General features: G+C 36.1%; 5 protein-coding genes across 8 annotated transcripts; 3 read left to right on the top strand and 2 right to left on the bottom strand.

The window, feature by feature from the left end:
* Nucleotides 1-3896: 3896 nt before the first annotated feature.
* Nucleotides 3897-12137, top strand: LOC106453951. 2 transcript variants are annotated; one of them, XM_048777915.1, is made up of 13 exons: nt 3898-5260; nt 5396-5649; nt 5738-5819; nt 5943-9557; nt 9639-9737; nt 9819-10268; nt 10343-10399; nt 10470-10550; nt 10625-10681; nt 10773-10990; nt 11077-11158; nt 11291-11678; nt 11804-12137. In XM_048777915.1, the coding sequence occupies exons 4-13, from the start codon at nt 9468-9470 to the stop codon at nt 12010-12012; spliced, it is 1731 nt and encodes a 576-aa protein (XP_048633872.1). In that variant the 5' UTR covers nt 3898-5260; nt 5396-5649; nt 5738-5819; nt 5943-9467; the 3' UTR covers nt 12013-12137. The 2 variants fall into 2 exon arrangements, with proteins under 2 accessions (XP_048633873.1, XP_048633872.1); XM_048777916.1 differs by having other exon boundaries at nt 3897-5649.
* LOC125608417 lies at nt 7750-9262 on the top strand. The gene is made up of 3 exons (XM_048778893.1): nt 7750-8625; nt 8709-9122; nt 9224-9262. The coding sequence occupies exons 1-3, from the start codon at nt 7750-7752 to the stop codon at nt 9260-9262; spliced, it is 1329 nt and encodes a 442-aa protein (XP_048634850.1).
* A 2766-nt stretch (nt 12138-14903) lies between the features above and the next one.
* Nucleotides 14904-17576, bottom strand: LOC125608416. The gene is made up of 2 exons (XM_048778892.1): nt 17265-17576; nt 14904-16715 (listed from the first exon to the last, which is right to left on the bottom strand). Exons 1-2 carry the CDS (start codon nt 17574-17576, stop codon nt 14904-14906), a joined length of 2124 nt encoding a protein of 707 aa, XP_048634849.1.
* A 2852-nt stretch (nt 17577-20428) lies between these two features.
* On the top strand, nt 20429-23058 carry LOC106382824 (guanylate kinase 2-like). Of its 3 annotated transcripts, none has more exons than XM_013822902.3 (11): nt 20429-20635; nt 20916-20949; nt 21027-21128; nt 21209-21285; nt 21355-21484; nt 21570-21932; nt 22002-22123; nt 22207-22342; nt 22425-22470; nt 22553-22646; nt 22720-23058. In XM_013822902.3, exons 2-11 carry the CDS (start codon nt 20947-20949, stop codon nt 22802-22804), a joined length of 1158 nt encoding a protein of 385 aa, XP_013678356.1. In that variant the 5' UTR covers nt 20429-20635; nt 20916-20946; the 3' UTR covers nt 22805-23058. The 3 variants fall into 3 exon arrangements, with proteins under 3 accessions (XP_013678356.1, XP_048633870.1, XP_048633871.1); XM_048777913.1 differs by having other exon boundaries at nt 20453-20635; nt 20911-20949; XM_048777914.1 differs by lacking the exon at nt 20916-20949 and having other exon boundaries at nt 20508-20635.
* A 771-nt stretch (nt 23059-23829) lies between these two features.
* Nucleotides 23830-25208, bottom strand: LOC106382823 (acetylglutamate kinase, chloroplastic). Its single transcript, XM_013822900.3, has 2 exons — nt 23966-25208; nt 23830-23935 (listed from the first exon to the last, which is right to left on the bottom strand). The coding sequence occupies exon 1, from the start codon at nt 25007-25009 to the stop codon at nt 23984-23986; it is 1026 nt and encodes a 341-aa protein (XP_013678354.2). The 5' UTR covers nt 25010-25208; the 3' UTR covers nt 23830-23935; nt 23966-23983.
* Nucleotides 25209-27836: the final 2628 nt, after the last annotated feature.

Genomic DNA, 27836 nt, shown 5'->3' with positions numbered 1-27836 from the left:
TCCAAAAATTTTCAAGACCACACCTGCATTCATCTTGTGTCACACATCATATTTTGGTTTACAAACAAAAGAAAAGCAATCAACCAAACAGAAATGGATTCTTTTCTGGATCACTATGTAACAAGTTTAGTTTAATTTTCTCTAAGGTAATATTGTTGTCTTCTTCCAAGTTCCATGTCCTAGAGTTTCATTCGTAGTACTCAAACCTGAATTTATAGCTGGACCGAATCTGGCGTCAACATCATCAGCTACCATATTCAAAAGCATATACATAACAAAATTTTAGCGAAACCTAATCTTTTAAGTGTAAGTAGTAAGTATATATACTGCTTTCGGCTTCCAATACTTCACCAACCACATCCTCTTTATACCTTTGCGTATGCATAATTGAATCGTAATTTATAATTCTTTTTTTTTTTTACTAAATTATGGCTGCTGGCTGCTGCATATTATTAGGTGTACTTATTTATGTCGATAAAATATAGGGCAATTGTCAATAATAGCACCTTTTGAAGTTTATGTCCCAAAAATAGCACTAGAAGGAGAAAGTCACAAAAATAGGTTTCATTAAAGGGGTAATTTACCCTTATACCCTTGTTATAAGAATAAAAAAAAACATTTCATTTCCTTCGATCGCGAATCCTGTCGTCTCCTCTCTGGAATCTTCAAACCCTCACCGGCACTGTCGTCTCCGACTCGGGAATCGTCGTCTCCGGCTCAGGAATCATATTCTCCGACTCGGGAATCGTCGTCTCCGGCTCGGGAATCATCTTCTCCGGCTCGCTAGTCATCTTCTTCGGCTCGCTAATCATTTTCTTCGGCTCGCCAATCATCTTCTCCCGCTCGCTAATCATCTTCTCCGGCTCGCTAATCATCTTCTCCGGCTATCTAATCATCAGCGTCACACTCTCTACTCTCAAAATCGGACACAAATCACTATGTAGCTTTTTAAAATTAGGTTTTTTGAATTAAAATTTGGGAAGCTTGCGTTTTGATTTTGATTTGTTTGTTACTCTTTCTTATTAACCAGCGAAGCAAATGAAAGACTTTTGAATTGTGGGAACACAAAGTTGTTGGAGCATAATTCATCTCTTTGAGGTATGTTGCAGATTCAACCTTCTGTGTGTTTGTACAAATTTATAAAATAAAAGTTTGTTGTCTCTTGCTGCATCTATTGAATGTTTTTAGAAGATTTCCAGAAAGCATTTGTTGCTGCATCTATTAAATGTTGAAAATTGAAACTCGGATGGTAACACATTTTGAAACTTTTTTGCTTGGAGTCTTGTTTTGATTAGGAATGTTGATATTTTTGATAGGGTCTTGAATTTGCTTATGAGTCTTTTGTTGCTTGTGAAACTGTCTAGTGTTTATAAGAATTTCAGGAAGCATTTGTTGTGTTATTTCAGGAAAGCCTTCCAGAAAAGTTTGAAATTTTTTTTTTCCTTGTTTACGCAGGATAGAAACAAGATGGGAGATTCAGTACCTCTAAAACTAGCACTGCCAGAGCTGAAGTATCCTATTGGTTCACAGCCAAAGGAAAAGTCAGCAATCAACCAATACTCTGGTTCAGATTATATCTCTATTGTCAAAAGCATCCTAAAACCAGATGAGATGATAAGAGTCCGAGGATCATTTCTGGGACCTGTAATGAAGCTCAGTGAGAGAGGATTGAAGTTATCAGCAAAGATAGTCTACGCCATTCTCACTAGAAGCATCGTTTCTGTCAAGGAGAATGAAGCCTGGTTCCATTTCGGTGCGCAGCCAATGAGGTTCTCTATAAGAGAATTTCATATGATGACAGGCTTGAAATGTAGTGGTGCATTAGAAGGACCACGAAGGGAAACCGAGAGATTTAATTGGGAATTGCTAAAGGGGCGTAGTCATAAGTTAAGTGACGTGGTGGACCAGCTCAGAAACACAAGAGAAGATGCTTCTGAGGAGAGAATATGCCTCGCAATGCTCATCCTGGTAGAGAGCATATTATTGCGGAAGAGCAAAGGAGGGAGTTTTCCTTTGGAATATGCGAAAAATGCACAGGATATGACATATCCATGGGGAAAAGAGGCTTACATTGTGCTCCTGAAGTCAATTCAAAACGCTGTCGCGAATCATTTGGAGAATAAATCCAAATTTGAGTTGCAAGGTTATCCTCTAGTATTCCTTCTTTGGATACTAGAGTCGATTCCTTTGCTAAGGGATAAGTTCAGTAAGTGTGTACCAACAGTTGAGGTTCCTGGGCCGACTTACTTGTGTGAAAAATACACTGAGGTAGAGAATCCATCACTTGATAGGGTTTTACAGGTTGAAGCTGATACAAAGGTAAGCTTTTCCAAGTATATGTTTCTCAGTTTATTTGGCTTCTTCTTTTTAATATGTTTCTCATTGGTCTTTTTTTAAATACTCTCAGCTGAAGGTCCATTGCATACTACCTTCTATTCCTCATGATCCAGAAGATGATATCTCCATTGAAGACAAATATAGTGACGAGCTGGAAACAGTGAAAGATGTAACAAAGAAAGGGTACAAGATTACAGCCGATGACTGGGAAAATAGGTGTGTAGACACATTTGACACATTGGATGCTCTTATTCAAATGATGGCAAATAAGGAGACTGGCCAAGCTTCTACTCCGATTGATGAGGATTCAGTAAATGAAAAAGTGAACAGGATCATCACGGTAATGGAGGAGAATCTGAAGAGCATGAAGGATCGAATGTCATTACTAGAAGAAGAAAACATACATCTTAGAGCTCGTGTGTCAGAGTTGGAAGGAAACAACAATGTTTTTCCCACTAACGTGACACAAAAGGTAAATTCTCAAAACATGTTCTTTTACATTTGCATTTTCAAGTATTTTTTTGAAGATCTTGTACATATTCTTGAATGCCTTCCTAATATTTGACAAACAGCGATCCAGTGAGACACCTTTATCTCCAATGTCTCACACGCAACCATCGAGTGAGACACCTTTATCTCCAATGTCTCAACAGCCTAATTTGACACATGAGGTATGTAACCAATAAATATTGTTGAGTTTTGAAGTAATATTTGGAAAGCTTTTGTACTTCTTGAATGCATTCCTGATTTTTGCAGGAGACAATGATTGAATCAGCTGCATCTCCAAAGTCTCAACAAAATGAGGTATATGCTCAAAAATTTTTAAGAAAATATTTGGAAATTCTTGTACAAAATCCTGAATGCCTTCCTGATTTTTGCAGGATTACACGCAACAATCGAGTGAGACGCCTTTATCTCCAATGTCTCAACAGCCTAATTTGACACATAAGGTATGTAACCAATAAAATATTGTTGAGTTTTGAAGTAATATTTGGAAGCTTTTGTACATATTCTTGAATGCATTCTTGATTTTTGCAGGAGACAATGAATGAATCAGATGATGAAACTCTTGCCCTTGATACTCAAGTATTCTCTCCTAATCTGACAAAAGAGGTATATGCTCAATGATATTGTTTTCACAGTTGGAGTTTACAAATTAGTTTTGGGTGATTTACATATATAGACCTTTCTAATTTTTGGCAGAAGAAACACAAACCTCTACTGATGAAACGCCACCCAACTAATCAAGAAGAAGGAAAACCAGATGATGAGGTAATATTTACTCTAGAAATTATAATTGAATGTATTCATGATGGCCTTTCCTGATATTTTTTGCAGATTGTGATTGAGTCACCTGCTGCTCAGACTCAAGTTTTGCAAAAAGAAACACTGGAAATGAATGAGACACCTTCTTCTCCAATATCTCCAAAGAGTATTGAGGCTCAAGTTTTTACTCCAATTCAGAAACAACAGGTAAATGTTCAAAAAATCTTGGAGATTTCAAGTAATGTTTGAAAGCTTTTGTACGTGTTTTTGATCCCATACCTGACTTTTTTTTTGTTTTTTTTGCAGACAGTAACAGAGGAAACGTATGAGGCTACACAGCCATTGACTGAGATCATTTCAGCAAACAATAAAAAGGTAAGCATAGAAATGTCTTTCATAAGTACAACTTGAATTTTAAATTGTAGAAACTTCTTCATAACTACCTCTTTTATTTTACTGTTATTACAGGAGGATACGCATGCTGTGCATCACACACCTTCCTCTCCATTGTCTTCACTAATTGCACTAGTTATTGAAGAAAATAAGAATGCTTTGGTAAGAAGAAATATTTAAAATGTTTATGTAATATTTTTCTATTCAACTAACTCTTACCATTTACTTTTGTCTTATAGAGTGAGACAGAAACTGCGACCCAATATTTTTCTACAAGTGAAGGAGAGCATACACAATCAAGCAGAAAGAATCAAGCAGAAGAATATCTCAAGGATACTACAGAACCTACTACTGAGCTAGTTTCCACAGATGTTTCGAAGACACAGCCTCTTACTCAGCAAACACAGCACCTTCAGACAAGTGAGGGAGATCAATCCGATGAGACACCATCAGAGCAGAATCAAGCAGAAGAATATCTCAAGGATACTACAGAACCTACTACTGAGCTAGTTTCCACAGATGTTTCGAAGACACAGCCTCTTACTCCGCAAACACAGCACCTTCAGACAAGTGAGGGAGATCAATCCGATGAGACACCATCAGAGCAGAATCAAGCAGAAGAAAATCTCAAGGATACTACAGAACCTACTACTGAGCTAGTTTCCACATATGTTTCGAAGATGCCGCCTATTACTCAGCAAACAGAGCATCTTCAGACAAGTGCTATAGATTTTTCAGAAACAAACGAGGTATGCATCGAGTATATTTGATCTTTAATTATTATTCTAACAATTTAAAACCGCTGATGTTACTGAATCTTCATTTTTAATAGGTTGAAGTAAGCAGGCGTATAGCTCACTTTCAAATAGGCGCAGAGGTTGAGATTTTGTCTACTGATGACGAAATATGGTATCCAGGAAAGGTTGTTGATCTTAAACTGTGTGAAGGACTAGAGGAGCTGACAGTTGAGTACACGACACTCTTCACATACCAACATAATAGACTTCAGAAACTTCAGGATACTATCACGGCTGACAAAATACGTCCTGCAACACCAACTAGTGACCAAAAATCCTTTGAGATGATGGATAAGGTAGAAGCCTTTTACAACAATGGCTGGAGCAGCGGACAAATTAGCATGGTACTTGGTGATAACACATACTCGGTGTGTCTCTATACTTCTATGGAAACTATTCTATTCAAACATTCAGATTTGCGAATTCATAGAGAATGGAAAGATGGAGTCTGGAAGATGGCAGATAAGGTAAATCATAACTAGAATTATACTTCACGTGAATTGTTTGATATACATACATTTTAGTTTCAGGAATGGTTTCCAGAAATTCCGATTGCAACAAATTTGATAATATTTTGCTTGGTGTCTATTGTTTGATTAAAGGTGAAGCCTGATAAGAAAAGGAAAGCTGCTGCCTCATCACAAAATTCAGGAATGGATAATGTTTTCCTAAGAAGGAGCGAGAGGGTGACTAAACGATCTAGAGACACAAAAACTCCATTCAAGTCTGACAGAAATCCGGCTTTAACTGTAATACCTGAGATTATACCTGCAGTTGATCCGTTTTCAACTCCTGCGGAACATAAGCTTTCAAGGCTTCAAAATTGGATGACATTAAAGCCCGGCATGCATGAAACGTAAGCATGTTTCTGTCCTTGTCTATATATTCTTATATTTATGTATAAGAGGTTTGGTAAATTCCTTTGAATCTTTAATCGACTGCAGGTCCCTATCAATCAATGATAATAAGATAAGGAAATCTTTCTTTCAAAGCATGGAAAATGCAAAAAAGGACCTTAAGAAAGAGGTAATTTGTTTACATATGTTCTTGCCTTGAGCTTTTTTTTTTAAAAAAAATTCAGGAAGGATTTGTTTAGTTTCAGGAATTATATAGTAACAAATTAGATAATGTTTGCCTTTTTTTTTGCAGCACATTGATGGAGCCTTTGCAATGCTAAATTGCAGAAGAAATGAGAATGCTGCTTGGTTCCACAACTACAAGATTCCAAAGGCGTGCTTCCTACCTATGGAGTTCTTGCATTGCTTGCTCTCTGATGATTTGGCTTACAAGAAAGAAAAGGTCAAAGGTAAAAAGATTTTCAACGATATATTTAAAGATACTGTGAGAGGGAAGGTATATCCAGAGAAGACATGGGGAGAAGATGTTGATGTTGTGTATGGGATTACTCTTGGAAAAAAAAGCAATGTCTGGATTGGGATGGAAATTCATTTGAAGAAGAAAAGAATCACAGTATATGATTGTTTTCAAAAGGAAAGCAACAGCATTGATATTCCTCAAGTGAAAAAGTTGGCAGGTATGTATAAACAATTTGTATTTGATGTATTCAACTGTTTCTTGGTTTGAAATATTCAACTGATTCTATCTTGATATTGATTTTTAAATATGACAGTGTTGATTACTAATCTGCTGGTGGAATCTTCTGGTGATGAGGTAGATAAAGTGAAGATGATTCCATTTGAGATTGAGCACGCACAAGGTTTACCCAAGACAAAACATCATTTCAACTGTGGGATATTTCTTGTCAAGATTCTGGAGTGCCAGTCATTGAAGATAGGAGACATGACAAAGATTAATGATGACAATGCATTGGAGCTAAGGAGAACCTTGTCTTGTGAGATATTCAACCAATTTGTGGATGAGAGCTTTGGGAAATGAGAATAATGCATGAAAACATTTTTTGTTTTAGTTAAGACTCGGTTTTAGTTATGACTGTTTATTTTGTTATGTTGTTGGCGTCTGGTTACATAAGAAAGATTGGAAGGATATCAAGTATTTTTTTTGGGTATCATATATCTTGGAAGGTTAAAATAATGTTTTTGGATGGGTTTCCAGAAAAAAAGTTAAGTGTTTCAAATGTAAAAAAGAATGAAATGAGATTATATACTAAGGATTGGACATGTATATGGTAAGCTTAAAATTGTGATGTTTACAGACAACAAAAATTTAGAACCACAAAGGATCGAACCCAGAGGGAGAGAGTTTGCGTATTTGGATAGTGTGGGAGTTTAGCCACTAGGCCAAGAAGAATCATCTGTTAATGGATTACATTTAATTTTATTTAACTCCAAACTGTAACACAAAAAAAAATTAAAATTGATTTTGAATCCACCACATATCGAACCCGGGGATAGAGAGACTTTTGAGTTATGAAATGCCTTGGTTTAACCGCTGGTCTGAGGAGAATCATCTGTTAAAGAATATTACATAAGCATACTTAAACCAATTAATATAGGATAGGTTTCCAAAACAATACATTTCGATTGAAAAAAGACAAAACTCTTGCCGTCTCAACACTCTCGCCGTTTCAAACTTCTCGAATCTCACTCGTCTCCGCCTCTCGAATCTCTCTCTCATCTCCATATCTCTCGATCTCCGACGAAAACCCATCTCCAGAACTCTCTCTCTCTCTCGATCTTTTACGCGAGCTCTCTCTATTCTCCGAGAAAAACCATTTCTAGAGCTCTATCTCTTTAAGGTATGTTGCAGATTCAACCTTATGTGTGTTTTCTTTCTGAGAGATTGGTCTCCTGGTTTTTGCTTGTGTATAGACTTGCTCGTTTTAACCTAATATGATTGGTAGAATTCTAGTTCATGTGAAAGCATGTGTATAGACTCAGGAAGGATTTGTATTGTTTCAGGAAACCCTTCCTGAAAATTGGATTTTAATTAATTTAGACAAATAAAATTTTTCTTGTTTACGCAGGATAGAAACAAGATGGGAGATCCATTACCATTAAGACTAGCACTGCCTGAGCTGAGGTATCCGATTGGATCAGAGCCAGAGAAGACGATATCGATAAACCAACACTCGATAGTTGCTTATATCAAAACTGTTAAGGAAATTCTAGGAAATGATGAGTTCAACAGAATAAGAGGGACGTTTTTGGGACCGGTGATCAAGCTTGGAGAGAGGTCTTTGAAATTATCAGCTAAGATAGTGCACGCAGTTCTCACCAAAAGCATCAAGACAGTGAAGAGACACGAAGCATGGTTCCATTTTGGTGCTCAGCCAATGAGGTTCTCTATAAGAGAATTCCACATGGTGACTGGTTTGAAATGTAGTGGTGAAGCAAGAGAACCACGAGAGGAAACCGAGAAATTTAAGTGGGACTTCCTAAAAGGGCGTACTCATACAGTAAAGGACGTGGAGAAGCAGCTCAGAAACACAAGAGAAGATGCTTCTGATGAGAGATTCTGCCTTGCAATGCTCCTCCTGATTGAGAGCATACTACTACAGAAGAGCCTTCTCGACGGTGGCACAACTTTTACTTTGGATTATGTGAAAATAGCGCAGGATATGGATGTCTTGATGACATACCCATGGGGGAGAACAGCTTATAATTTGCTGTTAAAATCACTTCAGAGAGCTGTCGACAAAAGCCTCGACAAAAACAATTATGATTTGCAAGGATTCCCTATGGCATTTCTTATATGGATACTTGAGTCAGTACCTTTGCTACAGTATGCATTCAGTCAAGTTGTTCCTATTCTGAGCGTTCAACCGTCTACCCCAATATTTTTGTGTGAGAAGTACCTTCAAATAGCTTCTCCACAGCTGATAGATGTTCTCCTAATTGAAATCAAAGATCATGTAAGTTTTTACATTATTTTTTTCTTGTTTCTGTTTTGCCTTATGATTCTCCATTTAAAAGCTAATTATTTTTATGGTTTCAGCTTAAGGTCACATGCATCCTACCTCCTATTTCTAATGATCCAGAAGCTGATGTTTGCATGGAAGACGAAGCTAATAAAGATCTGGATGACATGGCCGATTTATCCAAGAGAGGTTATAAGTTTAAAATTAGAGATTGGCGAAACATGTCAGTAGACCTATACGGTGCTAATGAACAAATAAGAAGAGCATCTTTACTGTTTGGGAATGGAGGGATGAGTCAAGCTTCTTCTTCGTATCAGGAGGAGTCTTTGGAATCAAAGATCAACAGAATCAGCGAGATGGTGGGAGATAATTTAAGGATCATGAACGATCGTTTGTGTTTGATTGAAAAAGACAGGAAACAGATTAAAGAACGTGTGACAAAACTAGAGAAACTACAAAGAGTTACTTCATATGAAACCCCAAACAATGAGGTAACTTTTTTTTCGGAAATTAAAATTAATGTTTATCTAGTTCTTGATTCAGTTTTTTTTTGAGTTGTCAAGTAATTTTGGAAGATGTTATACATATTTAGGATTGCCTTCCTAATTTTTGTTGTACTTGCACAGACTGACACAACTCCATTTCATGAGACGGCTTCCAGACAAGGTGAAGCCAATGCAGATCAAGCAGATGAACAACTTAACAATGAGGCAAGTATAATTTTGAAAACTGTTGGTATTTATAAAATTATGAATTTGGTTGTACTTAAATTAATTTTTGGAAGTTCTTGTACGAGTTCATAATCCCATTCCTGACTTCAGGATACACGAGAGCCTATGAATGAGATCACGAAAGAGACACCTGGTTCTCCAATAGCTCAACAGAATATTGAGACTCCAGTCCTTACTCCAATTCAGACGCAGCAGGTACCTTCTTTAAAAAATTGGACTTTTCAAGTAATTTTTGGAAGCCCTTGTACGTGTTCATTCAACCATTCCTGAATTCAGGAGACTCACGAGCTTATGAATGAGATCATTTCACCAAACATTTCCGACACACAGCCAAATACCCGAGCTCGCAGAAATCTTTTAACAGAGCAAAATAAGGTATTACTTTCATTAAAACCTTTAATAAATACACAGCAACTATCAAAATGACTGGATATCCTTGAATCTAAACCATCACAGGATGTAGAAAGCAGAGTTCAAAATCCCTTTGAGATCGGAGCAAATGTGGAGATTTCATCACAAGATGACAATACTTGTCATAAATGGTATCCAGGAAATGTGTTGGCAACATATTTGGTTGATGGGGTTGAGATGGTGAAAGTTGAGTACTTCGTCCCGTCTCTGGACGAAAAGAAGAGGAAAAGGAGTGTTGAGACACGTGTATCAATTGACAGAATACGTCCTCAACCACCACCTGAGAGATCTGGAGCGAAGAAAAGTTATGAGCTAATGCAGGACGTGGAGGCGTTCGACAATGGTGCCTGGTGCGCTGGAAAAGTTAAAGTCATTTTGTTTGATGGCTCGTGTTTTGTCTCTTTGAACAATTCTAAAGAACAAATTTACTTCCACCATTCTGAGATGCGAAAACCAAGAAAATGGGTAGATGGTGTTTGGGAGATGACAAAAAAGGTAAAACAAATGCCTTGGATCACTTGAATTGAAAAATAATGTCATTTGTTTAATATCTCGGTATTGATTTTCAGATGGAAGAAGAGCAGACGCAGAGTGTGAATCCAAGTGAAGGAGATGGTGATAAAAAGGTATGAAATATTTATACATCATACTAGGAATTAAGATATAAATGTATCTGAATTTTTGTCATTCAAAAAGGGGAAGGCGAAGGCTGTCGCTTGTAAGAAAAATGAAGCAGCTGGTCCATCAGAAGATGGTGTTGGGAAAATGGCAAAAGAGGTAATAAAAATGAATAAGATCCACTTGAATTGAAGTTCAGGTCAATAGTTTGATATATCGGTTTTGTTTCACAGATGGAAGTAAAGCAGGGTAAGAGTGTGAAACCAAGTCAAGACGATCATGCAAAAAAGGTATAAAAAATATTTTTACTTCATATTAGGAAGGCATTCAAGTATAAAGATAAAAACGATCCTGAATTTTTGTCTTTATTTTTAATTAAAGGGGAAGCCTGATGTTGGTAAGAAGAAGAAAGCAAATGCTCAGCCAGTAGATATGCTTCCTTTTCTACAGCGAGAAGAGAAGAGGCCAATACGACCTAGAAACCCTCCTATACCTGTAACACCTGAGGTAATCCTTCCAATTGATCCATTTGTGACACCTGAATTTCCTCGGTTTTCAAGGCTTGCACACTGGATGGATCTACGGGGCATATATCGTGTGTAAGCAACTTTTTGTCCTCGCATAAATATTCCTAATTTATTTTGTAAAAGTTTCGATTGATACTAGTTAATTTTATCAACTACAGACCGTTTTATATCAATGGAAAAGAAATTGAAAAAGAGTTCTTTCAAAAAATGGACGATGCAGAAAACAATCTCAACAAAGAGGTAATCAACACTCTGTTCTGTCTTCTATTTGATTGTGTCATATGTTTAGGAAGAGGTTGAGTTGAGCTATGCTAGATGTCCATGTTATAGCAGTTCTATATGAAGTTTCTAACTATATTGTTACATTGGCAGCACATAAATGTTGCATTTGAAATGCTAAATTGTAAGAGGGTTGAGCAAGGTGCTTGGTTCCGCAACAACAATCTTCCAGCAGCATGCTTTGTACCAGTCAAATTCTTAGAAGTGGTTGGGTACGCTTATGAATCTGTCAGGAAGCCACATAAGAAAAAACAAACGTTATTGGAGGGCTGTGTAGGCGAACTTGTGAAAGGTTTAATACATCCAAAGAAGGTATGGCTGGAAGATGTTGATGTTATATATGGTGTCATTGAAGATAAGTTGAGCTATCACTATATTGGGGTGGAGATACAATTGATGGACAACACAATCACACTCTTCCATTGTGGTCTTCCAAAAGCAAATATCAAACGTGCTCTTAATCAAATCCAAGAACTGGCAGGTAAAAACTCTTTACATATTCATTTTGTTGTCTGTTGCTGCTTGTGCTTGTGATGCATTTTTACATATTCATTTTGTTGTCTGTTGGTGATTGATTTATTGTATAATTTTGGGTATTTATGACAGTGTTGATTAGTGCCATAAAGATGGAACTTCTTGGTGAAGAGGTTAATTTCGAAGATATCAGTCCATTTGAAGTTAAGTTTGCAAAAGGGCTTCCAAAGACAAAATTTCCATACAACTGTGGTATTTTTGTTGTGAAGATGCTGGAATGCAGGTCACTGGGATTGAAGAGCATGGCTAATATAAATGATGAAACTGCGATGGACTTATGAAGCAAGCTATGTTGTGAGATCTTCGACCAGTTTATGGATAAAGATTTCCAGGAAGGTCAAAGGAAGTGAAAATGTCATATTTGTTCTACTCTGTTTTCTACTCTGTTTTCTACTTTGATATTAATTATCCCTAACGTTTAAGTTTAAGTTTGTAATGAATCCCTAACGTTTTTTTCATTTAGATTGTTATTGAAAAATTTTTAGGATGTATTGATGAATTGTCAAATGCTTATGGTACTTTTAGGATGGGTTTCCAGAAAAAGAGTGAGAAAGCAAAATGCACCAAAGCCTAGCAAATTCCTTTAAAGTTTAAAAAAAAATGAAAAAGAATGTGATCCGATGTTGATTGAACTCGTGAACTCTCGGAAGATGAATAAAAGTGTGCAGCCGCTGTGCCAAGGGTGTTATACTTGCCAAAAGCTATAATAAAACGAAAATAACTTTTGAATATGTAATTAAAAACAGAAAAAAGTGTAAGTATACACAACGGGGATCGAACACGGCTTATTGTGTGATAAGGGTACACTAAGAGTAGAACGGATTGCCACTAGGCTACGGTGGATATTCGATAACAGAGTAAATGTGAACTTATTTATTCACAGACGATAGATTTATATAATCTGGATATCATTTTAGGTATTCAGGATAGCTTTCCAAAAACAAATTCCTTTAAAGTTTACAAAAAAAAAATGAAAAAGAATGTGATCTGATGTTGATTGAACTCGTGAACTCTCGAAAGAAGAATCAAAGTGTGCAGCCGTTGTACCAAGGGTGTTATACTTGCCAAAAGCTATAATAAAACGAAAATAACTTTTGAATATTTAATTAAAAACAGAAAAAAATGTGAGTATACACAACGGGGATCGAACACGGCTTATTGTGTGATAAGGGTACACTAAGAGTAGAAGGGCTTGCCACTAGGCTACGGTGGATATTCGATAACAGAGTAAATGTGAACTTATTTATTCACAGACGATAGATTTATATAATCTGGATATCATTTTATGTATTCAGGATGGCTTTCCAAAAACAAATAAGCAAATCAGATAACCAAGTTACAAGAACACTAGGCCAAACCATTACAAAATAGTGAAAAACATTGAACAATTTTTTATTTAGGTTGTTAATTGAAGAAACAACACAAGAGAAACAAAAGTACTTATTCATTTAAAATAAAAACTGAAAATCAAACATAATGTGGTCCTTAAAAACATAAAAAGAGAAGATGATAACATGAAATTACTCATGACACAGCCAACTTTCGCCAAGTTTATCCCAATCAGGGACTTTGACCTTCACATCAGCAAGCATTCCTTCCGCTTCCGAGTGCTCTTCTTTGAGTTTCTCCAACTCAGCAGTTAAATCAAATTTTCCATCAGCTTTGATAATATCTTCAAGCAACTCGATTTGGACAGCAATTGAATTTGCTTTGCTGGATGCCAGATTCCAATCATTCTCAGATAGCCTGTATTCGTTGGACAAACGAAGAAGAGCCCTGTAATGTACCACAGTTTCCTTCTTCCCCTTATTGAAACCTTCGGCGGCATCACATCCGTAAACCTCCTCTATGGGACGCTTCATCATCTTCTTTGAACTTCCTTCCATTGAAACTTTGTCCTGCAACAAAATCGAAACTAAGATGTTACGATAAAATAGAAATAGAAAAAAGTTCATGAATTGAATGGAAAATGAGAAAATCGAAAACTAACTTGTATTGCAAAAGGATAAATCAGACGAAATGAAGTGAGTGAATAAAAGGTCTGATATCGTCCCTTATATTTATAGAACTAAAAGGAACTCTTCGATTATTGAAGTCAGTTAAAATAAACTCTTGATTATTGTGGAACTCTTCGATTTTTGAAGTCAGTTACTGAAATAACCAATCATATAACAGCCAATCTTGACGAAAAGAAACTCTTCGGTTACTGAGTTACATGATGTCGTTTGGAAGAGACTCTTCGATTCCTGAGATATATGTTTGAACAAAAAAAAAAATCAACCATTAATCGTAGGAGAGTCGAACCCGGGTCGAACAAATGTTTCGGTATCATAGGTTTCGTGGTTTAGCCGCTAGGCTGAGGAGAATCATCTGTTAGTTGCTTCCACATAATTGAATTTAGCCATACAATTTATAGTAAAATACATTGGAAAGATCTTAGATAGTTCAGGATGGGCTTCCAGAGTATGCATGAATAATATACATGAATGTTAGTGTGCTTCTTTCTTAAACTAGAAAAAAATGAAATGAGATCAAAACTAAGGATTAATATCTACACATTTGGAAAATTTGATAATGTGATTTGCAAATTTTGGAGGAAAAAAAAATATATATACACATCTCATAGGATTCGAACCTGAAGATGACTAGGAGGAAAGAGGGAACTAAGGTGTAGTAGCCACTAGGCCAAGTTAATTTCAGTCATTACATGTTGTAAGTAAAGTAATATATTCTCTTTTATTTTTATTCAACTTAAATTTTTTTAAAAACTCTGATTAGTAGGGGAATCGAACCCGGGTCGAGTCAAGCGTTACAATTTCGACAGATAGGTGTTTTAGCCGCTAGACCGAGGAGAATCATCTGTTACACTTTTCCACATAATTATTCTTAACAGAAAATGTTGTATTATAAACCTTGGAAATGAACTCGGTATTTCTGGATGGGATTCCAGAATAGTTGAATATTACTGTGTTTTTTTCTAGCAAAGAAGTTTAAACTAAAAATTGAAATGAGTTCAAAAGATAATGTTGTATATTACAAAAGTTGGAAGAAATCATACTTATTCAGGATAGGGTTCCAAAAGAAAAAATGTATATGGTCTTGTGCATATCATGTAACCATCAAATAGCCAACATCCAAATAATAATCGATAAAAATGTAAAAATGTAGAACTTCATCCTATAGGCCTCTGGCATGTGATCTTGTTGTGCCCTCCTGTGCCACATCTGCTGCACTTGTGGGACTGAGATTTAGATCCAGGAACCCCAAACTCGCCAACGGATCTCTTTCTCTTTGTAGGAGGGCGTCCACTTTTCTTTTTGGTAGCTGGAGGTGGGCAAGACAGTTCATCAATATTCTCTGGATAGGTGGACGTTGACAACTCTCCACCAGGATGTATGCTTTCAGCATAAGCTTTAGCCCACGTTTCTGTCAAGTGAGAAGCATCAACAAAACGGTTTTCATCTCTCTTGATATGCTTAGCAGCAGCGATGGCATGGATGCAGGGGATCTTGTCAATGTCGAAAACATTACATGTGCAATGCCGCTTCTCCAAGTCAACAACAAACTTCATTGTTTCATCCTTCACCTCAAACTCGCTTCGATCAACTTGATACACATTCAACAACATTGCGGCCCCTAACCTAGATACCAATTTCTGCACAACTTTTGGAGTAACCAGGTGCTTATGTTTCGCAGCCGCTTCGCGTCGCTCAAAAAACCAAGTGGTCATCGTCAATCTGATAGTTTCAAGGAGAGAGATAATGGGCAACTCACGAGGCATCTTCAACATAGAATTGAGAGACTCTGCAATGTTGGTAGTCATGATATTATACCTGTTCGCAGGCGCATAGCTTCGTGCCCACTTCCTAAAATCAGACTCTTCCAGATACTTAGCCAATTCAGGACATTTATCCTTTATGTCCTTGAAGATTAACCAGAACTCGTGACACGTATAGGCATCAGCAGCGCTTTCCACCAGAGGTAGCAACCCAGTCTTCGCATATGTAGGAGTGATGTTGCGGAGCAGATGGATCCTGCAAATTCCATGGTGAGATAAGGGATATACATCCTCCAACGCTGAAGAAATGGAGTTAGCCCTGTCTGATACAAAAACAAGATCCGAAGCGTCCGGGATCTTCTGGCTCAAACCTCTAAAGAACCATTTCCAAGAGGCGCCGTTTTCTGCGTCAACCACTGCAAAGGCGAGAGGATATAGATGATAATTCCCATCTTGAGCACAAGCTGCCAATAAAGTCCCATTGAATTTTCCCTTCAGAAATGTACCATCTACTGCAATAACTCTCCTCATCAATGAGAATCCCCTTATCGATGGACCAAAAGCCACAAATGCATACTTGAACTTTCCTGCAGCATCAACATGTTGATAAGTCAAGGAACCAGGGTTTGTTTCTGTGATTTTATACAACCACCTAGACAAATTGTAATAGCTGTCTTCAGGAGTCCCTCTAACCAAAATCTGAGCTTCTTCTCTCACTCTCCAAGCTTGTTTGTAATTGATGTGAACACCATGCAGCATCCTGACCTGTTCAATGATCTGTTTCGGTTTGAGACCTTCCTTTTTTTCTCCATAATTGCTGGAAATCAAAGAACCCAACAACTTTGCAGATGCTTGTCTGTGGTTGGCTTTCCTGTGTGTTGTATCGCATGTATGCTCATGAACATACTTTTTAACAACGAAAAAATCTGAAACAGGTAGCTTGATAGCACGCATCCTCCACGTGCAATTTTCATCAACACAACTCAAAAGCACTCTTGACTTGTTAGAAGAGACAGTCTTGTACTCAAACTTCCACTCTAAAGCCCATTTCTTCATCCTCAACATCAACTCTCTCTTTGTCTTAAAATAGCTATTCACCTTAATATCGCCAGCTACTCTCGTGTTTGGTGAAAGTCCAATATGGACAGGGCTAAAATCCGGAAGAGCATTCAGAGGAACTGTAGAAACACCTTCATATAGAAGACTCTGCAAAAGTCAAGTAGTTCTCTAAGGCATAATACTTGATTATGAAGCATATCATGCAAACACAAACAGAAAAAGGGAATTAGGGACAATGTACCTGTTTTTCACTCTGCACAGTAGAAAGAATCACTGGATTGGCATTCAATGGAACAGTAGAAGCAAATGTATCAGAAGCTTGAATGTTACAGCTAGCTGAATCAGTACTAAAATCCGGAAGATCATTCAGAGGAACTGTAGAAACACCTTCATATAGAAAACTCTGCAAAAGTCAAGTAGTTCTGTAAGGCATAATACTTGATTATGAAGCATATCATGCAAACACAAACAGAAAAAGGGAATTAAGGACAATGTACCTGTTTTTCACTCTGCACAGTAGAAAGAAGCGCTGGATTGGCATTCAATGGAACAGTAGAAGCAAATGTATCAGAAGCTTGAGTGTTACAGCTAGCTGGATCAGTACTAACCTGCAAAAGTCAAGTAGTTCTGTAAGGCATAATACTTGGTTATGAAGCATATCCTGAAAAGTCTAAGTAAGAAAAAAATCATACAAACCTTAACACACAAACGACAGGTTCCATCAAATGCTCTAGTCTTGGAAATGAAAGTTCTGAGCTGACGAGTATTACCTATCGAGAGTGGGGGGAAACTTTCAATAATACATTTCTTATCCAATGAAAAACCATAACTCAAACTGATTTCTTCCTCTTTAACACTAAAATCTTCAGAGACAATCTTCATCAAATCTTCATACAGTAGATCTTCTTCTATGGAAATGATTGATGCATTCCTCTTCAAATCAACAAGAAACTCCCACTGGAGAGATTCTTTTGAGATCCATTGTCCACAGATGCACAAAACTTCCATTGTTCTACAAAATCAACTTCAATTCATCAACAAATGAATAATATATAACAAAACCTAGATAATGTATAACAAAATGAAATGATTCAAACCTTAATCAAAATCAGACACACGAGAGAGAGAATGAGATGAATAGACGTAGAAACGACAGATCAATTGAGAAACGACGACGACGATAAATAAACGGAGAGACGACGACGACGGATCAACGGAGAGGCGAAGACGACGACGGAGAGACGACGACGACGGAGAGACGACGACGACAACGACGGAGAGACGACGACGACAACGCCGGAGAGACGACGACGAAGAAAGACAGCGATGAGGAGAAGAAGAAGCGATGAAACGAGGATGGCCACAATTGATTTCAAATTTGTTTTTTAAATTAGTTAAAGAAGAGGGCATAAGGGTAAATTGCCCCTTTAATGAAACCTATTTTTGTGACTTCTGATCCTGAGTGCTAGTTTGGGGAGGAAAACTTGGTTTAGTGTTCTTTGTGTCATTTTCTCTAAAATATAACCCAGCTTATAAATACTTTCAATTATTTGGATTATTAAAGTACACTAATATTATTGGTTCTACTTTTATATCATTAGAATACTTTAGCCAAAAAGAGCAGCAGTTCGAACTTAAGTCTGACCAAACTCGATTGACACGCCATATAGCCCATGGGTTGCACACGTCTTGACAAATATATAGATTCTAAAGGTGTTTAATGTCGATCATGGATAATATTCTTTACGCAAATAGTCATAGTGGACTCGTCTTTGTACAAAGTATTGAGGTATTGAAGTATTAATGAGAATCATGTTTTGATGTCCTTATCCACTTTTCAATATTCAACATTGGAGAGTTAATGGTTTGGTCAAAATCATGTCATGTTTGAATGGAAATTTGAATTTTGGGTGACAAAATCTCATGTTTCTAACCAATCCCATATGGCCTTGTGGTCCTAGTCTAACATTATTGGTCCAGTTTCACATTTCACGTCATTAGATTAAATGTTACCATCTTCTCTACGTTAACTCATTGTAGTACTTTTTGTTAGTCGCTTGAAAATTCTTCCTAAGTCTACTGCTTTTGGCTTGTCTCCGGAAGAAGGTTTTAAAACTTTAAGGTTACTTAAAGCCAAACTCTTAAAACTGCAAGATTCATGCATCAAATTTTGTTTTTAACTTTTACTCAAAAAATGTTTTTAAACTAAAATACCAGCTATATTGAAGAAAAATGGAATAATTGGTGGAGTGATTTGTAGTCATATTTCTCTGTAAGAAAAAAAACATCTATCTGAATTTATTTATATTATTAAAACTAAAGTACATTTTGGTAATGTTTAGAAACATGGATACCATTATAAATAAGAATTGTTTGGAAACATGAATAGTAGTATAAAAATTAATATTGAGTATTTTTAGTAAATTCATTAATTATATTAGCTTCGCAATACATCACATCATTAACTATATTTACCTTAACAATACATCAAATAATTATACTATCATAAAAAAATAGTGAAGATTTTTATTTATTAGTTAATCAACATTTTTGTGAAAATTATAAAAATCAAAAATGTAAAATAACCGGGTTTTGCATATGGTTAATTGTTCGGTTTAATCTGTTTTACTAAAAACTTTTTTTTATCTTAGTTCCAATCAGTGAAAAGTTACGTAGCCAAACACATAATTCAAAAGCATATTTTATGTGAACAAAATAATAACGTAAATCAAAATAATTAAAAAATATTACATTTATTGTCACTTAATGTTTCGCTCCATATAACTATTTTACTAAATAAAAAATTCTTTGTACTTTTCTTAGCCAAACATATAATTTTTTTTTAATTTATTTACAGAATCAATGAGGTATTGACATTCGGGTACTCATTCAGGTATAAGTTATTTCTTTTGGGATCAATTTCTTGGGATTTGAAATTAGTTCTCACTTAAATTTATGTGTGGGATTCAAGTTGGGTTCTCCTAGATCTGAATGATTTTGATTCTCATGTATAAGAACATAAAAATATCTAAATAATCAATGTATCTGAAATTAGTTCCGATATTTGTACCAAAAATAATCTTATTACCCGATTCAGTCTGGATCTTTTGAATACAATTATTTATACGGCAACACATCTAATATATATCACTAATCATGAAAAGTAAATATTAATGTATAAAAACGTAAAAATCAACCACGCGGGTCAAGCTGTTCTTAAAACAATGTTTTCTCCACATTAACGGTTGCTATTTTCAAATAAAACCACATTAAAGACCTTAGTCTTTCAATTAAAACACTATAAAGCCGTAGACCTAGCTAAAGTTTCCTATTAAAATAAAATAAAGTTTTATATGGAAAGATTTCATAGAGCTAGTTAATGAATCTGAAATTTGATTTTGCGTTCATAGAATATAAGTTATCTGGAAATCATATTTGTAGAGTCTTTATCCTTTGTAATTCTGTTGTGAAGCTTGACCAAACATGAGAGTCCTTAATTATAGCGATCAAATCTTTGAAATCCGTCCCAAAGCTCTGACATGTCAAATGCTAGAGCATATTCTCGATCGCCCATCGTATTGCTTCTACTTCTGAATACAAAAGCAAACTCTAGCTCTAGATAATTTTGTGTCCTCGTAAATTGAACTAAATTTAGTTTATTTGTTTATTTAAGACAAAATGTATTACTCAGAGTCTAAACATCAATCTTTCAAATACAAATAAAAAGTCTTAATAAAATCTTTTTTTAATAAGGAGAAAGTATAATTATATTCAAAGTTAGCACAAGCTAATAAAAATGTAAACATTAATTGAATAATAATAATAATAATTACCTAATTTCTTATAAAAAAAAAAGAAGGATCGTGTATAGCTTTCCTCACACCCTCCATCCTGTCTCCAAGTTGTCTTGGGACTTATGCACATATATATATTCTTCCCCATAGCTGATTGAGAATTTTCCAGAGCCATATTCGATTGCCAAAAAAAAAAAGAAGAAAAAACTGAAATCTTTTTTCTCAATTCGATCCAAAAAGCCTTCGTCTTTCCTCAGCTTGTTCATATCCGAGGTAGGATTTTTTTTGTTCCTTCTGGGTTTGGTCTCTTTCGTTTCATAGATCGTTTTGTTTATGTAGTTTCCAAAGTTTTGTCTTTTTACTTTTATGATTCTGCGACTGCATTTTGGGTTTTGAATGTTTCTGCAGAAAACACGAAAAGGTCTAATCTTTTTGATTTAGACAAAAGTTGTTTTGCTCTGTCTTTTTTTTTTTTTTGGTCTGCAGCCTCTTGTTTTGTTCTGTCTTTAGTTTGTTTTTGATCTCTTAATGTTGTGATTGTGCCATAGCTCAGGCTCTTCTTGGAAAGCATAGAAAAAGCCTCTATGGTGAGCCTCTTTTGGCGCGATTCACTTCGTTGCTATTCATTGTTTTGCTTGGGATGATTTTGGTTTCTTGTTAATAGGGAGGACCACCAGCTTTATTTGTGGATCATCTGGAGAATGGACACACCAATGGCTGTCTTCTAAAATCCCAAGATACATCAGTTCAAATTGGAGATAGATCCGTAAGCCTCTCAGTTTCATGTTTTTGGAATGTGAAATTGATTCAACATTATCAGCCTTTGGTTTGATCTCTTTTTTTCAGTTTGTGATTGGTGGAAGTCATGAAGAGAACCCATTGTTCCTTGGAGTTCAGATTCATGACAAAATCACTAACAAGTGGTATGTGTTCTATTGGTTTCTTCTTCCATTAATGTGGATTCTTAAAGGATTTGAGGGTGTGTGTTTCAGGTCTAGTCCTACTGTTCTTGGAACAGGCCCTATGCCCTGCAAGGCTTACTCTGCCATTGTTCTTAAACAAGGACGGATTCTAGTTATCAAAAAAGATTCAGCTTCTGATGACTCTATATGGTTCCTGGAGGTTAGTCCTTAGTCACACCTCAATGTTGCTACCATTAGAACTTTAGAGAGTCTTATTCTCATCATGTCTGAGCATTGATATGTAGGTGGACAGTCCTTTTGTCCGGGAACAAAGGAAACTCTTAGGAAAAGAGGTTGTTGCTTGGAGCAAAGGAGTGAGAGGAAACGCAGAGAAGCCTATAGTCATAAGCGGTCCTTCAGGAGTTGGCAAAGGAACGCTTATAACAATGCTCATGAAAGAGTTTCCTTCCATGTTTGGTTTCTCTGTGAGCCACACGACTCGTTCTCCGAGGTGTATGGAGAATAACGGTGTTCACTACCATTTCACTGATAAAACTGTGATGGAGAAAGAGATTAATGACGGGAAGTTTCTTGAGTTTGCTTCTGTTCATGGTAATCTATACGGAACCAGTATTGAATCTGTTGAGGTTGTAACAGATTCAGGAAAGGTAATACAAAGAGCATCATCTCTTGTGTGTTCTCCTTCATGCTGCTGATTTTTAAATTGATCATTGTAGAGATGCATACTTGACATTGATGTTCAAGGAGCGAGGTCTGTGAAGGCGAGTTCTCTTGATGCCATGTTTATATTTGTATGCCCTCCTTCAATGAAGGAGCTTGAAGATAGGCTTCGTGCTCGGTAAAAACTCATACTTATACCATATAAGTTGTTGTAGTTGAAAGAGATTGTATTCTCAAGTTTCAAATGCTGTGAAAAACCAGAGGAACTGAAACAGAGGAGCAGATCCAGAAGCGGCTTAGAAACGCTGAAGCGGAGATCAGAGCAGGGAAGTCTTCAGGCATTTTTGGTCATATATTGTATAATGACAACCTTGAGGAATGTTACAAGAGCCTTAAGGTGACTTAGCCTGACTATTGTTTTGAAAAGAATCTTCTTAAAGCAGTTTGGTGATGAATAACAATGGCTTTCTCTGTTTCAGGATCTCTTGGGGATAAATGATGACGCTCCGGTGAATGGCTTAGAAGGTAATAAAACCAAAACTGAACACTAATGAGGTTGGAAAGTTAGCTTAATGGATTTTCTTTGTGATTATTTGATGAAAAGCAGTAGAAGGGATCAATCTTCCAAAGGAGCATACAGCAACAAAGATGGAAGATAAGATTCTGATTCAAGAAACAGGAGAAGCAACCAAGAACAACATGTTAGCTCCTGATTTGTTCTCTCTATTAGAGTTTTTTTTGTTGTTGTTAATGAAAGGTCTTTTGGTGAAGCAGGATCGTGTTGGATTTATCTTCAATTAACGGAGGAGCACCGGGAAGAACAAGAGGGATAGGTCTGGACACGGTGAACTCCAGCTAACAAAAAGTCTTTTGTTCTTTCTCCGCTGAAAGCTAAATAGGGAAACATTGCTTGTTGTTTTTATTCTTTGGTTTACTGAAAAGATTTCAAGGCTTTTTTGCGGTTGAAAGGTTTAGTAGATAGGCATTGATGATGATGATTATTATGATGATGATGATGATTCGAAAGAAAGACATGATCTCTTTTGAGAGATGATGGAGTGATATTTTTTTAGTTCTTTTTACTGATATAAAGTTTTTGTTAACTCTCAAAAATCTTCTTTTTGGTATTATTAGGATATATACTAGATAAATAATCAGAAGGTTGAAGCGCTGCAATGGTTTTTTTATTGAGATTCCTCATCACTAGTGTTTAGTATTGGTACACGACTCAAAGACAGTTAGTGACAGTTTACATTTGAAAATCAACCAATCAAGTAGCTGAAAAGCATCTCAATAAGAGAAGAAGATAGCAACATGTGGGACTTTGGAATTAAAATGGGTCCTCGAAAGATCGCAACTTGGATAGATTCGTCGGTCCAAAAGTCGGTGGAAGTGTGAATGAAGGAAGGTTCGTTGTACTCTACCCGAGCGTTGCTTTACTTGAAGAAGACAACACCCATGATCCATTCCTGCTCCACCACACACTTGTCAAGTGATACTCTGTGATCTGTAATACCAAATAGACATGTGTGGCTCTCAAACGCAGTTAAAAGTATCTTTCTTGGGCTAACCCAACAACATTTCATCTTGGTTAGTTTGAACCAGAGATATAGTTTAGTACTACTGTACTGAGAAGGTTAATTTTGGGAGGCCCAAGCCTTCAAGATGTTGTAACCACTTTAGTCCTCTCAGTTTTTTTTTCTCTCCTCTCCTTATCTATCTCCCTCCACATGAGAGCTACTTAAAACCAGGAACTTACCAAAGCATAAAAGATCTACTTAAAAAATGTTCATGGTTGCATTCTTCTGAGCAAGAGATAGGACTATAGGTTGGCATATATATAAACAGAACCAGAAAAATATCATAGTTTTTTAGAACAGCTTATTGTCTCCAAAATATATAAACTTTTCAAGACCAATGATAACAAACCACAAGAGCTGCCAAAAAAATTGTCTTTCTAAGACTCAAAAACAACAATCATGATTGTCATCTTGACCACAAAAAGCATTGGCATTCTCATAGTTTATAACATCACATTTCATCCTGTGATCATAGTTCCAGCTCCTTCATCAGACATGATCTCATGAAGCAGAGAATGCTGCCTCCTCCCATCAATAATACTCGCCGTCTTCACTCCCTGAGCAAGTGACCTTATACAACACTTCACCTTCGGAATCATCCCACCACCAACCTTCCCATCTTCAATCATCCTCTTCACTCCCTTTATATCAATCTCCTTCACCAAGCTCCCCACATCCTCCTTATCCTCCAAGATCCCCGCCACGTCAGTCAACAGAATCAGCTTCTCAGCCCCAAGCGCCGCCGCCAGCTCCCCCGCCACCGTATCCGCATTAATATTATAAGCCTGACCAGCTTCATCCGCCGCAACAGAGGCAATCACCGGAATGTAACCGGAATCTACTAAGGGACGCAGCACGCTCGGATCAACCCTCGCCACTTCTCCGACAAAACCTAACTGATCCGAGTTAGGAACCGGTCGGGCAGTGAGAAGACGACCGTCGTGTCCCGACAGCCCCACGGCGGTGGCTCCGGCGGCGTTGATCAAAGAAACGAGATTTTTGTTCACTTTTCCGACGAGGACCATGGAGACGATCTCCATCGTGGTGGCGTCGGTGACTCGGAGTCCGTCGCGGAACTCGGCCGGGATGTTGAGCTGTTTGAGGTAGCGGTTGATGTCGGGACCTCCGCCGTGGACGAGGATGGGGCGGAGACCGACGCACGCGAGGAGGACGAGGTCGCTCACGACGGAGGCTTTGAGCTCGGGCGAAGTCATGGCCGCGCCGCCGTATTTCACGACGATGGTTTTTCCTCGGAATTTTTGGATGAAGGGTAGGGATTCGGAGAGGATCTCGAATCTGTAGTCCGGCGAAGGTGTGTCTGAAGGCGGTGGTGAAACGGCGGCGTTTATGGATAGACGGTGATGATTGTTGCGAGGTGGGAAGCGGAGGGATGGAGGTTTGGGGGTTAGGGGTTTGAGAGGATTGGAAATGGAGGAGGAGGAAGAGAAGGATTTAGGCGGCGTGTTGGATGTGACGGTGGCCATATCTGAGTGAATCTTATCGGAGGAGGCGGCGGAGATAATACTGAAGCGAGAGAGTCTCTCAGGTTTAGTTACAAATTAGTTAAAATCTTCAATGTATGTTTGTCGCAGGCAAACAGTAATGAACCAATAGTTACTCGCCACGTGGAATTTAGACTCGAGCTCTGTCTCATTTAATAAATATTATATATATGCATATTAATATTATTTTTAAATAAATTATATACCATATAAAATACATAAGTATTTTAATTTCGAATTTATTTGAAATTTTTTTATAAACATTTTGAACAATTATTGACAACTTAGTATTTAGATTTTAAACTTTGCATTGAATGTATTTAAAATTATAAATTACTAAAACTATTAAACATCTCATAATTTTTTTATTATTATCATTGATTTAAAATTTTTGTTATAAAGAAATACAAACGATCAAAAATAATATGAGTATAAAATACTTTTAACAGATGTCAAAATTAAAAATGTACTATATATATGTTAATATAATTTAAACTTAATTTTATAACATATATAATAGAAAAAGTGTTTGTCTAGATAAATAAAATTTATTTAAGTATTAGTACCAATTTAATTATATACGTAATAGTTACTAAATTTTTAATTATTTAATATATATTTATTATTTCATAATATGTAAACAATATATAATACTTAAAAATAATTTATATAAAATATTCATTTCGCGCAAGGCGTGGATCTTAACCTAGTTATACTATTACAAACTATGAGAAATATTACAAAATGATTATACAGCCGACAATTCTATCCATCTTATAAAGATTCACGCCTGACTGCATCATCCTGAACCGTCTTATGAGATTCATGCTTGACGGTACTCCTTGCACCATGCCGAAGATCTCTTGTATGCTTTTGTCCATAAATCTGAATAATTCATCTTTACTAGGATTCGAAATTCATGCATCCTGGTGTAGAAACATTAATGAACACTTACTCAAACCAATGAACTAAAGAGACTTCCACATCCAAAGAACTTATTTAAAAAAAAAACTTAAAATTTGAAATAGTTTGATCTGAATATCTGAATTAATATCTAAAAGTATTCAAAATTTAAATAACTACCTCTAACATATAATTTCATATTTATTACGATCTCATATAAAAGTATATGAATCCAAAGTAGCCACATGCATTTCAATTTTTTGGTTTGGTTAATTTATTTTCAATTTTTTGGTTTTAAAGATAATAAGTTTCGTTTGGTTATTTATGAAGTATCTGATAACAAATTTGAAAATTGGCTAATATCCGAATAATTTTTAGGTATTCAGCTATTGTTTCAGGTAGTTTCGTAAATTTAGATCAATTTTATGCATAATTCAGATTTTGCAAATAAAAATATCGGATAGTTCAGCTTCTAGATAAAATATCGGGTAACTCATCTTCTAGATAAAATATCGGATAATTTAGAATTTGAAATATTTTACATAAAATATTTTCATAATTCAGTTTTGGGATAATTCAATTTATAAATAGTATTGTTAGGATATTTGGCTATTGCAAAACTATGTATAATTAATATTTACATAAAAGTTGTGTTGCATGGAAACGTACGTGGTTGTGCGTTTCTCGCTGTGAAAACGGAATCGGGAGCGGAGCGGAAGCGCTCGGAATCGCACGGAATCACGATTCCAAAATTAAAGAGTTTGGAAGCATGATTGAAGTATATAATTCTAAAGTGGGAGCATCAGAAGTGTAAATCGGAAGCGTTAGAGAAGATGGTGTTATTGTAAACATCAGTTGCTTACTCTGTTCGTCTCATAAACACAGCTTACAAAGTTTAAATTTGTTGTGTTGCCAACTTAGTCCATTCTATAAATATAAAACCCAAATTCAATTTTTTAAAACAAAGAACTGTAATTGCTGCGAACTAAAAAGTCTCGTTACATAACTTCTAAGAAAATGTAACTTCATATAGCTATGTTTTCTTTATAGTAATCTAACTAGTAACTATAATTTTCTTTTTGTTCACTTGTTTTTTTTGTTTGTATTATTCAACTATTTAATTGCTGTGGGTCAATTGATTAATTGATGTGCTCTGTTTTCTTTTTCAGTCTAAAAACCATATATATGTCATATAAATTTGATAGATATTGACATATTGTTATATGTTTCTTTGTAATTATACATACTTATTTTTATTTTCGAGTTATCATATATGCATGAACTGTAACTAAATTTTCACTATGAAAAGTATTTATATTTAACATAATTTTATTATGGTGTTTAATAATATATATATATATATATTATATATGCTTCCAACACGTATCTGTTTCTTAAATATTTAAAAAAACTCACTTTTGCGCTTCCTAACGCTTCTGCTTCCACGTACCCGTTTCGAATTCCATGTAATCTCTATCTCTAAGTATTATTGAAAATTTTCTGACGAATTCTGGACGGGTAACTCTAGCGATCCATATCATCAAAAATTCTTTGAAATATATTGTTAGGAATCAATAAAAAATCCGATGATTTCTGACATAAAACATTTTCAACAAAATAGATCTGATATAATTTTTGTCTGGAATAAGAGATAACAAACTAAGTCTCACATTGGAGAATTAGACAAGGAGTGTCTAATATATAAAGAGATGTCCAACTCTAATTAGTACGAGGCCTTTTGGAGAAAGTCCAAAAGTAAATCTATACGGGCTTGCCAATTAGGTCCAAAGTGGACAATATTGTACTAATTGGGATAATATAGAGTTGAACATGAGATTTCACAATTCCAATAATTGGTATCAGAGCGATTGACGAAAAATCTGCAAGAAGACCAAAATACCCTTCG

This window comes from Brassica napus, chromosome A4 (assembly GCF_020379485.1).
Source record: "Brassica napus cultivar Da-Ae chromosome A4, Da-Ae, whole genome shotgun sequence".
Taxonomy (NCBI): Eukaryota; Viridiplantae; Streptophyta; class Magnoliopsida; order Brassicales; family Brassicaceae; genus Brassica; species Brassica napus.
Note: the sequence above shows the minus strand (reverse complement) of the source record. Positions and strands in the feature narration are given on the sequence as shown.

Excerpts from the sequence above, each read along its gene's own strand:
- LOC125608417 (XM_048778893.1), top strand. The coding sequence starts at position 7,750 with ATGGGAGATCCATTACCATTAAGACTAGCACTGCCTGAGCTGAGGTAT. Across the intron at positions 8,626-8,708 it reads TAATTGAAATCAAAGATCAT|CTTAAGGTCACATGCATCCT; the intron begins GTAAGTTTTTAC and ends TTATGGTTTCAG. Across the intron at positions 9,123-9,223 it reads ATGAAACCCCAAACAATGAG|GATTGCCTTCCTAATTTTTG; the intron begins GTAACTTTTTTT and ends ATACATATTTAG.
- LOC106453951 (XM_048777916.1), top strand. The coding sequence starts at position 9,468 with ATGAATGAGATCACGAAAGAGACACCTGGTTCTCCAATAGCTCAACAG. Across the intron at positions 10,269-10,342 it reads TTTGGGAGATGACAAAAAAG|ATGGAAGAAGAGCAGACGCA; the intron begins GTAAAACAAATG and ends ATTGATTTTCAG. Across the intron at positions 11,679-11,803 it reads TCAAATCCAAGAACTGGCAG|TGTTGATTAGTGCCATAAAG; the intron begins GTAAAAACTCTT and ends TATTTATGACAG.
- LOC125608416 (XM_048778892.1), bottom strand. The coding sequence starts at position 17,576 with ATGGAAGTTTTGTGCATCTGTGGACAATGGATCTCAAAAGAATCTCTC. Across the intron at positions 16,716-17,264 it reads CCTGTCGTTTGTGTGTTAAG|AGTCTTCTATATGAAGGTGT; the intron begins GTTTGTATGATT and ends TGACTTTTGCAG.
- LOC106382824 (XM_013822902.3), top strand. Across the intron at positions 21,286-21,354 it reads GACAAAATCACTAACAAGTG|GTCTAGTCCTACTGTTCTTG; the intron begins GTATGTGTTCTA and ends TGTGTGTTTCAG. Across the intron at positions 22,343-22,424 it reads AATGTTACAAGAGCCTTAAG|GATCTCTTGGGGATAAATGA; the intron begins GTGACTTAGCCT and ends TCTCTGTTTCAG.
- LOC106382823 (XM_013822900.3), bottom strand. The coding sequence starts at position 25,009 with ATGGCCACCGTCACATCCAACACGCCGCCTAAATCCTTCTCTTCCTCC.